Source organism: Diceros bicornis, chromosome 9, assembly GCF_020826845.1.
Source record: "Diceros bicornis minor isolate mBicDic1 chromosome 9, mDicBic1.mat.cur, whole genome shotgun sequence".
NCBI lineage: Eukaryota > Metazoa > Chordata > Mammalia > Perissodactyla > Rhinocerotidae > Diceros > Diceros bicornis.
In genome coordinates, this window is record NC_080748.1 from 78,137,235 (window position 1) to 78,147,621 (window position 10,387).

Here is a 10,387-nt window from a genome sequence, read left to right on the forward strand (position 1 = left end):
GGCCCTACTTTTAAATAACTCTCCATCATAAACAAAGTCACGAAGATAGTATATAAAATCATACAATCTACTCAACCATAAAAATTAATTTTTCTAAATGTTTACTTATATAGCAAAATCTCATTAATTTGGATTCTGCTAATTAGAATTAGGAGTATTTTAGGCTAAACTATTGATTACTTTTTTTCATAGATAACACAAAAATATTGGGTGATATTTAAAATATGTTAAATAGTTTTCAAGATTCCTCAACTGTTAGAATATTTATTAACATCTAATATATAGGCTGTATACACATCTTTGTTACCTACTGTGATGGTTAATTTTATGTGTCAACTTGAGTAGGCTGAGGGATGCCCAGAGAGCTAGGAAAACATTATTTCTGGGTTTGTTTGTGAGGGTGTTTCAGGAAGAGATTAGCATTTGAATCAGTAGACTGAGTAAAGAAGATATGCCCTCACCAATGTGGGCAAGCATCATCCAATCCATTGAGGGCCCGAATAGAACAAAAAGGCAGAAGAAAGCAAATTCTCCTCCTCTCTTCTTGAGCTGGAACATCCATCCTCTGCCCTTGGATATCAGAGCTTCTGGTTCTCAGGCCTTTGGACTCTGGGACTTACACCAGTGCTGCACCCCCAACCCCAGGCCTTCTGCCTTGGACTGAATTATACTACTGGCTTTCTTGGTTCTCCAGCTTGCAGAGGGCAGATCATGGGACTTCTCAGCCTCCATAACCATGTGAGCCAATTCCTATAATAAATCTTCTCTTACATCTATCTGTCTATCTATCTATCTATCCATCTACCTATCTTCAATTGGTTCTGTTTCTCTGGAGAACTCTGGCAATTACATCTATTACCTTTAGTATTATATTACCTTTGGTAACAAGGTCTGTCCTTATTACTAAAGAAAAATTTTGAAAAGGCAAAGGGAGCGATACAGGACCTTAATTAAGTTGTTAGGCCACTGCAGCAACCAATTATGCAGCCAATTCTACCTCAAAATTTCCTATTATATGATATCATAAATTCTTTTCTTAGTACGCCAGTTTAAATCATTGTTTTCTGTTACTTGAGAATTAAAATATCCTAACTGATACAGGTAGGATGTACAAGCATTATGGGGAATCAAGTGACCCCCAACAAGTTATAGCAGTATCCAGACATAATTAGGATAACATTTCATCAGGACAAGAGTATGATTATTCACTTAGGAAAGTTGAACAAATAGTGAAAACATACACAAAAAGCATTAATTTTTGCACATTTCAGGAAAAAAAGAGGAAAGCTGAAATGCAAGACAGATATTTCAACCATGTAATATTGTGATTTTAAACATAATAAAAAATGCTAGATAATTTTCATATATTGAACCAACGTTGCATTCCTGGGAAAAATCCTACTTAGTCATGGTGTATAATCCTTTCAATATACTGCTGGGTTTGGTTTATTTTGTTGAGGGTTTTGCATCCACATTCATAAGGGATATTGATACCTATCTTGTATACCTTGTATACCTATTTGTCTTTCCCGCTCTACATATTCTCCAGTTGGTGAACCTCCAGGTCTGGTTTTCCTCCTAACTCACTGGTAGCTCCCTCTTAGTCTCCTTTGCTGGTTCCTCCTCTTCTTCCTGACCTCTTTGAAGTGCCCCAGGGTTCAATCCTTGCTCCTCTTCCCTTCTCACAATCCCTATGTAATCTCATCTTCTCTTGTGGCTTTTAATACTGTCTATATGCCAACAACCCCCAAACTTATTATCTCTACCAGACATCTCTCCCAAACTACTTACTATCTCTATTGGATGTCTAAGTCCTCTTCCCTTCTCACAATCCCTATGTAATCTCATCTTCTCTTGTGGCTTTTAATACTGTCTATATGCCAACAACCCCCAAACTTATTATCTCTACCAGACATCTCTCCCAAACTACTTACTATCTCTATTGGATGTCTAAGCGACATCTCAAATTCAACAAATGCAAAACAAAATTCCTGATCTCCCCATCAAAACCTGCTCCACCCACAGCTTTCATCTCAGTTGATGAAAACTGCATCTTTCTCCCGGCTCAGGCCAAAAATCTTGGAGTCATCTTTGCCTCCACTCTCTCACATTCACACCCTGTTAGCTCTACTTTTCTAAGTACATCCTGAAACCAACCACTTCTCCTCACCTCCACTGCTACTACCCTGGTTTAAGTCACCTTTATCTCTCACTTGGATGACTTGCAATAGCCTGCCATCTGCTTAGAACCTTGACCAAATATAGTCTATTCTCAACACAGCAGGCAGAATAATCCTTTAAAAATATATGACAGAACATATCATTCTCCTGTGCAAAACTCTACAATAATTCCCCATTGTTACTCAGAGTAAAAGCACTGTCCTTAGCATGGCCTACAAGGCCCAACCGTGATCTGGTCGCCTATTACTTCTCTGACCTCATCCCTGTATGTCACCCCACGTCCCTGCATCAGCCATCTTGGTCTTCTTACTGTTCCTCAAACATTAGGCACATACCCCCACCCCCCGCCTTGGGGCTTCTGCTCTAGTTGCTCCCCTTGTCTGGAACACTCTTCTACCATATCTGTTTAGTTAACTCCCTCATCTCTTCAAAGCTTTACTCAAATCCTACATATCTATTGAAACCTACCTCTCCTCCCCTACTACTGGCACCCTGATTCCTCTTACCCTATTCTCTTTTGTTTTACCATAAAAACTTACCACCTTCTGACATATTATATAATTTATTTATTCACCATCTTATTGTTTATCATCAGACTCCCCTCCAGCTAAAATGTAAGGTAGGAATCGTTGTCTGTTTTGTTCACCAATGTATCTCAAGGGCCTAGAACAATGCCTGGCACATAGGCCCTCAGTAAATACTTGCTGAATGGTCATCTTTGCCTCTAGGTTTCTGATTGCTAACCCTCATTCACAATACTCTGAGCCAGACTTACAACTGAACCCTTTCCTCAAGTTCAATGAGGGGGAAAAAAATCCACATACACAAACCACTCATACATGTAGCTGACATTAATAAAAAGTTGGAGGCAGAAATAGAAGGGAGTTGATTACAGCAATACAAACAACTCCCACTTAAACATTAGGCATGTCTCTCTATTTTTGAAGTGTCCTTTGGCCTCTCCCCACCTGAGAACCTCAACCGACCTTTGAAAATTTGAGAAGAACTCCCCACACTCCTAGGAAAAGACTGATAGTTCTATAGCCATGGTAACAAGTAAGTACCAGAAGTGGTTGTAAATCAAATCAATCAATGGCATATAGTCATAGTATAGTCCTATAGTCATAATGACAAATAAACACCAAATCTGCTTTTAAACAATTTTATCTACTAATGATAACTGGCTTCAGGAAACACGCTTCTGAAACCAATTAGTTGGTGATAGCTTCAAGCTTTGAAAGTCAGGTAATTGGTGGCAGACTCCCAGGAACATACTTCTAAGGCTGAGGTCAACCCTGAAACTATTCATTCCCCAAAACTCAACTGATGTAAGATCAGCAGTTTGCTTTGCTCACTGAGACTATGCCTGGACAGCACAGCTCTCTCTGATTCCAGATACTGAGTGGTGGTCTCATCCCTTGACACCCTTTATGCCATTCAGTCCTGAGCCTCACACCATTTCACCTGTTCCTCTCTCTTCTCTCCCCACCCCTCCACCTTTCTCTTCCCTCCCATCTTATAAGCAAGACAAAATCCACTCAGTCTCTGATGTGGTACACTTTAATCATTTTGATGCTTGAGCTTCTACCAATATTCAAGCCCTTTTATTTCAAAATAATGTAAGATGCTCTCTGAAATACAGTTCTGTCCCAAAAAGGATTTCTAGTGCCAGGGTAAAATATTTTTTGCTTTGTTATACATACAATTTTAACTAATCTTCATGATATTCCTAAGAGGTAATTCTTCTAGATGCTATTTTGAAAGTAAGGAAATGGAGGTATAATGAGTTTAAGTCATTTGCCAAGACCATGCCATTATTAAGAGGCAGAACTATGATATAAACCTAAACCTTTTTAAATTGAAAACCTTGTTTTTTCACCACAATATGCTGCCACCAGAGGGGCCATATCTCTTCCCTAATCCTTTTCCCTCAACACCACCCTCTCAATCTCTTCTTCTCAATTACTCTCCCCTAAGGCCTCCTAGACAGGTGCCACCTAAGGATTAAATCCCACCTAAGCAGGAATGGAATAATGGCACACAGGGATAGGGAAACTCTTGGGGTCACCTTGACTATGAAGCTAAAAATCCTTTTCTCCCCATTGCTTCTTGTGGCTTCCTCTCTTGCCTATAAAATCCTCTGGTTTTTAATTATATGTGAACCTTCAGTCACAGTGCACATCTGACCCCTGTATATTTCAAACACTGTCTCTTCGTCTGTCCAGTTGACTTCTGGATAAACACTTACTCTGACTGAATTACTTAGGTGCTCTAGTTTGCACTGGCGTTCCTGTTCCCAACCAGCCCTGGCCAGGCTTCTACTTACTCATACCTCCAGATATTGTTACTGCTTCCCATGACACCCACCTTACAACTAGAGTTGCTATGAAAATAGAGCAACCAGATTAAATGAATAAAGCCCCTTTATACCTGACAAATGAAAGAAATTAAAGTCAAGTAATTGTCAGATTCATTCTCCACACAGCTACTAGTGATCTAGCTGTAATACAAAACCGTGTCACTCTTGTGCTTAACCACCATCACTGGCTACTAACTATCCTCAGAATAAAATCCAAGCTTCTTAACAGGGTATAGAAAGCCCTTCATGATCTGACTCCTGCCTGCCTCTTCACATTCATCTCCCACTACTCCCTGACTCAACCTTAGCATTCCAACAACTTTGAAATAATCATAATTTATTGCATATACCCTGCTGTTTCTTATTTCCTTGCTTCAGCTCATGTCCTGGAATGCCTTTCTTATCCTCTTAACCTGCTGTCTTTTTCTGGCTAATTTTCACTCATCCTTTAAAATTCAGCTCCAGCATAACCTTCTTCATGAAGCTATCTCCAACACCTCTTGCTGGCTTAGGTATCTCCTAAATATGCCCATAGTATTTCTGTCACTGTGTTACCATACTACAAGGCAATCATTCTTAATGTACATGTCTCTTCCACAAGAATAGAAACTTATAAACTTCTTGAGAACAGTGTCTATCTTATTGTTTGTATTCCAGTATCAAACACAGTATCCACTGTATAGTAGATATCTAATGATTGTTAAATGGATTTTGATGAAAACAATTAAAACATTGATAGCAACAAGATTAGTGTTGTCAGTGTTTAATCCCTAACACTGATATATCTTTAGTATGCTGATGAATTGATTGTATAAATTCCTTTCATATCATTCCTGCAGCACCTAGCTAGGGGTTTGCTTGGATCACAGTAGCTGCTAAATAAATATTTTTTCAGTTGAATTATCAGAACTGATGTTTCCTATGTCTTTGTGTGTACTAGAGAGAGAGGTTGAAGTAGGGAAACAAATTATTTAATCTCTCTAAGCTTTATTTTCCTCATCTGTAAAAACAGTAATAATACTACCTACCCGGAAGGATACTTTCAATAATATATGAAAAGCCACTAACACAGCTTGGAACAGAGTGACCATTTAAAATCAATGCTAGATTGAATTATGACGTTGAGCAACCGTGGTCCTCTATATATATGGGGAAACCCTTCTCTGTTATTCAGATGTGAACGCAATTTTGAAAAAACAAAACCAACCTATTTCATTTAATTTCAAAAAATATCACTTACCTTTCTTCTGAAGATGAATGAATTGACCAATTATCTAGAGATAAATGGGAATAAAAAAAGTCAGAGCACCAATGGGAAAAGCTCAGGCTGAACAAGTTTTATATTAAAATATGAAATTGTATATTTACCAAATTTCGTGCTTTTCAGGCAACTGTCTTCCTTCTATTTCAAGGGAAACAACAAAATGTTAGAGGAGTAAGCCAAATATCAAGGTTCCACAACTTTATAAGTTATTCTTATGTGTGATTTTGAGAAATAGGGAAGAAGGAAATCAACCATTTGTTCTTACCTCCTGGGCATGTGAACTACCCTTTTCTGCAAGCGTAGGCTTCTTTTGAAAGGATGTACAAATCTTTATGAGTACTATCTCAAAAATAATTCCTAGGAAAACTATAAAGAAGACTGCTATCCAATCATTTTGAGAAATCCAGGACTCTAGAAGGTCCCATAATGTCAAAAATGTATTATCTTCTAATCCATCCTGTAGTGCTTTTTTAAAGAAATAAAATTGCTTCAACATTATTATGTAGTATGTGAAATAGATTGATGTCTCATTCTGAAGTCCTCGATTTCAGATGCCCCAAAACACAAAAAGGTGGTATGCCCATCTCATAACCACATGCAATGCTCTGCCAGAAAAAAATTTCCAGTGCCACTCAATGTCTTATCAAGCGCAGCAATGACTGTTCTTGGCCTAAGTCAAGTGAGGTACGTGTCATAGTGGGTATTTAACTGAGCTCATACCAACTTACTTCAGCAATAATGAAAGTTCCTTGGTGAGACATATATGGTGCTGTGAGTAGTTTTTTAATTAAAAATTTTACAATAATCCTGTATTAATTTCACAATTCTATAAACAATCCCTTAGCACAGTTGGGTTATCACTGCCTTGTAATTCAAAAAATGTAGAACAAACTTGAATTGGACGTAACCATTTTCTATTACCACCAGAATAGTGTATATTACACTTCTTTGTGATCAGGAATATATGAATATAGGGTTGCCAGATTTAGAAAGGAAAAAAAACTAGATGTCCCAGTTTAATTTGAATTTCAGATAAATACCAAATAATTTTTTTAATATGTCTCATTGTCGCTATGTAGGACACACGATAGCTTGTCTTTTATGGGCCTATTTTTTCTTAAAATAGAACACCTCATTTTATATTTCTTTTTGCCAGAAGGGCCTGTTGGCAATGTTCTTCTTCAACAACCTAATGTTATGCCGAAAACCAAAGTTAGATTTTGGAATGGTCTCCTGGTGAATTTCCTTTTCACCCTGTCTCTAGTGATTCCACGGACCAGCCACTTGTGACCCTTCCTGATGTCAGAATTAGGGTGGGGCAGAGCCAGATCTAAGTACTGCTCACTTTCCTTCAAAGTCTAGAGAGTAGTTTAATCACAAGTAGACAAGAAAGTCTGGACTATCAATGAAAATGTTAACACTACCTTGGATTTACAGCACTTTCCCTTTGAAGACATAATTAATACTTTGCCTTTGCTTATTCAAGGTGGGTTGAGGAAAGAAGTATTATTCTTTATACCAGAGTTAACTGTTTAGGCCTCCTCTGTCACATAAGTTTAACTGAGTGCAAGAAAGATTTATTGATCTCTTACTTTCCCTGAATATTGGATGGAGATAATGAGATCAATGACACATCCTAAGTGTCAGAGTTTGCAGTCTTCCAGTCTACTGGACCATAGCCTACAGGTATTTACAATCTTTATTTAGATTTAACTGTAATCTTGGGGTTTCTTTGCAAAAGATAGCCCTCTAGAATGCATGGTAGGAATTCATTAGTTTTAAAAGAAACTTTAGCAATTCCTCTGAATTTTTCTTGGATGAATACACTCTCTTCTCTGACCCCACCCACATATACAATCTGGATGATTTTATTCTGCTGGGTTTTTCCAAAAATTTAATGCAGCTGGCAAAATACACAATTTCTCTTGCCTGATGGCAGACATTCTCTACTTCATTTAATGTTAACTACCTTAAAGGGGATTCAATGTTTTAATAACTCTCTAGTTCCTTAGATCTTTCAGAGCTTTATGGCACTGAATCCCTAATTAGTACGCTACAGAATAGCTCTTATAAGAACTGAAAAGGGACTTCTGTGTATCACTCCTGCTGATGGCTTAAGCTCGCATAGAGGTAAAGAGTATCCCCCTCCAGGGCTTTGTCGTGCTGGTTACTTATGTACTTGCCTACTAATAACAGTATAATTACCTAGTTTTCAGTGTGGACGCTTCCATCTTTTGCACTAGAAACCCTTCTATGTCAATCTCAACTGCGCAGCATAAAAAATAAATGCTAAACTAGATTTATTTTTTAAAATCACGAAGACAAAAAATAAGGAACACCAGAGAAATCCCATTAGTAACAGTAATATAGACACTACAAGAAAACACTCAGATAACAATTCTATTAGTTTTAAAAAATCTATTTTATCTACCAATGTCACATTTTTTGAACTATTTGGACATTGTGAACTAGGTTTTTGTTCTTTATGTATCAGAAAAAAGTGCCAATAGGTGTATAAAATAGCAATGTAAAACCAGAGGTTGCTCATAATGGTTATAAATCCTCCTTCTGTAAATATTAGTTCAATACAACAAATATTTATTAAATAATGAATAAGGCACTGAACAACTAACTATAGGCATAATATGGATGACCACTCAAAGTAGCACCCCCAGTCTAAGAACCAAAAATGTCTCCAGACATTGTCAAGTCTCCCCTAGGGGGCAAACCCACTTGCAGTTGAGAACCACTGGTCTAGGTGAGTAGTCGTACCATTAACACGGGCCTCCAGAGGAGGCGCCAGGATAGCTCTGACCATAATCTCAAATTTGAAGGGGTTGCACATTCTCCCTGCAAATTGTGGCAAACCTGTGCAGTGGAGCAAATGGGACCTTTTCACGAACATTCATTTCAGCCTTAGAGATATCACTCATATCTTTCTCTAGGAGTTATATGTTCCCCACCCACGGCTGTGTACAGTTCTCAAATGACAAGCCATTGCATCAATCAGGAACAGTAGTTTCTTATAGACAACTCACAGAAAAATCAACTTCAAATGAGCTTCTACATTATCTCTATATTTGAAGTAGTACCTTTGAGTGGTCATCCATATTATGCCTATAGTTTAATTTGAAAACTTGAATATTATAACTACATAGCCTGGTTAGTAAAGTTTTAAATCTATTTCTTCATTGTACTTTTATATTATGGTCTGCCTTATAATAAGTTTTCTTTTGTATTTTCCTTTTTCTCATTAGTTTTACTTATGGTTTACAATATTAATATTTCCCAATTCATTTTTACTTGTTAATAGACTATGATTATATTTGTCAGCTCTGGATATTTTTTATGTTTATATTTTTATATGTCTTATTTTAAAATTTCAAATGTTAGGTATTAATTATATGCTATTTTTAAAAATTTAGGCCTTGTTCAAGATATTTAGTCCAAAAGTACTATCATACACTGAATGACATAACAATTTTGATTTTGTAGCTGTACCCGATGTCATTCTATAATATAAACAATTTGGACATTGTTATCTGGATTTTCATTCTTTATGCACTATTTAGAAAAAATAACAAATAATTAAAATCCATTGGCTCCAACAGAACAGAAGGAAGGAGGGACCTCAAAAATCAAGCTGCCCAGGCTACCCTGGGGCCGTCTGAAGGGCCTAACATTAGAGCAGTAGAAAAATCAGGGAAAGGAGTTAATTTCTTATTATAGAAAACCACTCCTCACTACAAACTTATCTATATCTAAATATCAGCCTCATCACATGTTGTGGCCTTTATGGGAAATAAACTATGTTTTTAATATATAACTCGATACCATCCAAGTCCAGTCCAGGTGATACCTGAACTTCCCAAGGCAAAATTAAGTGCTCTAACCCTGCTTAGATACAGCACAGATGTTAGTCCCACTCTTTAGTCCTTATTTCATTCTCCCGTTAATCAGAGAGAGGTCTAGACATTAAGCTGCCCCACCATATTTAAGCTCCAAGTGTTTACTCATCTTTCAAACCTAATGAGGCTTAACCTATAACAGGGCTTCACTATTTCTTGAATGAAAGTTGTTACTTCATTCTAAAAACAATGTTCAGAGTCCCCATATTTGAAAACGCATCCTCATTCCTATCCTTTGAGATTTATTAAAAGATTAGGTGAACAGATGTGTACATTCTATAAAACTGACTAAATTTACTATAGTAAAGTTAGTGTTCTTTTCCATTTTTTTTTTGCTGAGGAAGAATCACCCTGAGCTAACATCTGTTGCCAATCTTCCTTTTTTTTTTTTTTTTTGCTTGAGGAAGATTAGCCCTGAACTAACATCTGTGCCCGTCTTCCATTTTGTATGTGGGTCACTGCCAAAGCATGGCTGATGAGTGCTGCAGGTCCGCGCCCAGGATCCGAACCTGTGAACCCCAGGCCACTGAAGTGGAACGCACCAAACCAAACCACCGGGCCACAGGGCTGGCCCCAAGTAGTTTTCCTTTTTCAAAGATGACACTGCTCTGCAAAATTAGAGTACTTTCTCAGTTGCACAGCAGTAAGACAAAAGTTGCGTTGTAAAATTCAAAT

The 10,387-nt window shown here is 37.4% G+C and overlaps 1 protein-coding gene across 1 annotated transcript in view; it reads right to left on the minus strand.

Moving 5' to 3' along the window:
- Positions 1-10,373, minus strand: part of CCDC168 (coiled-coil domain containing 168) — a 31,518-nt gene extending 21,145 nt beyond the window's left edge. The window contains exons 1-4 of the mRNA XM_058548453.1: positions 10,276-10,373; positions 6,070-10,194; positions 5,909-5,942; positions 5,781-5,814 (exon numbers count right to left, since the gene is read on the minus strand). Of these exons, the coding sequence (XP_058404436.1) occupies positions 5,781-5,814; positions 5,909-5,942; positions 6,070-6,300 (299 nt within the window). The 5' untranslated portion in view covers positions 6,301-10,194; positions 10,276-10,373. The remainder of the gene's footprint in view (positions 1-5,780; positions 5,815-5,908; positions 5,943-6,069; positions 10,195-10,275) is intronic.
- Between the last annotated feature and the right edge of the window lie 14 nt (positions 10,374-10,387).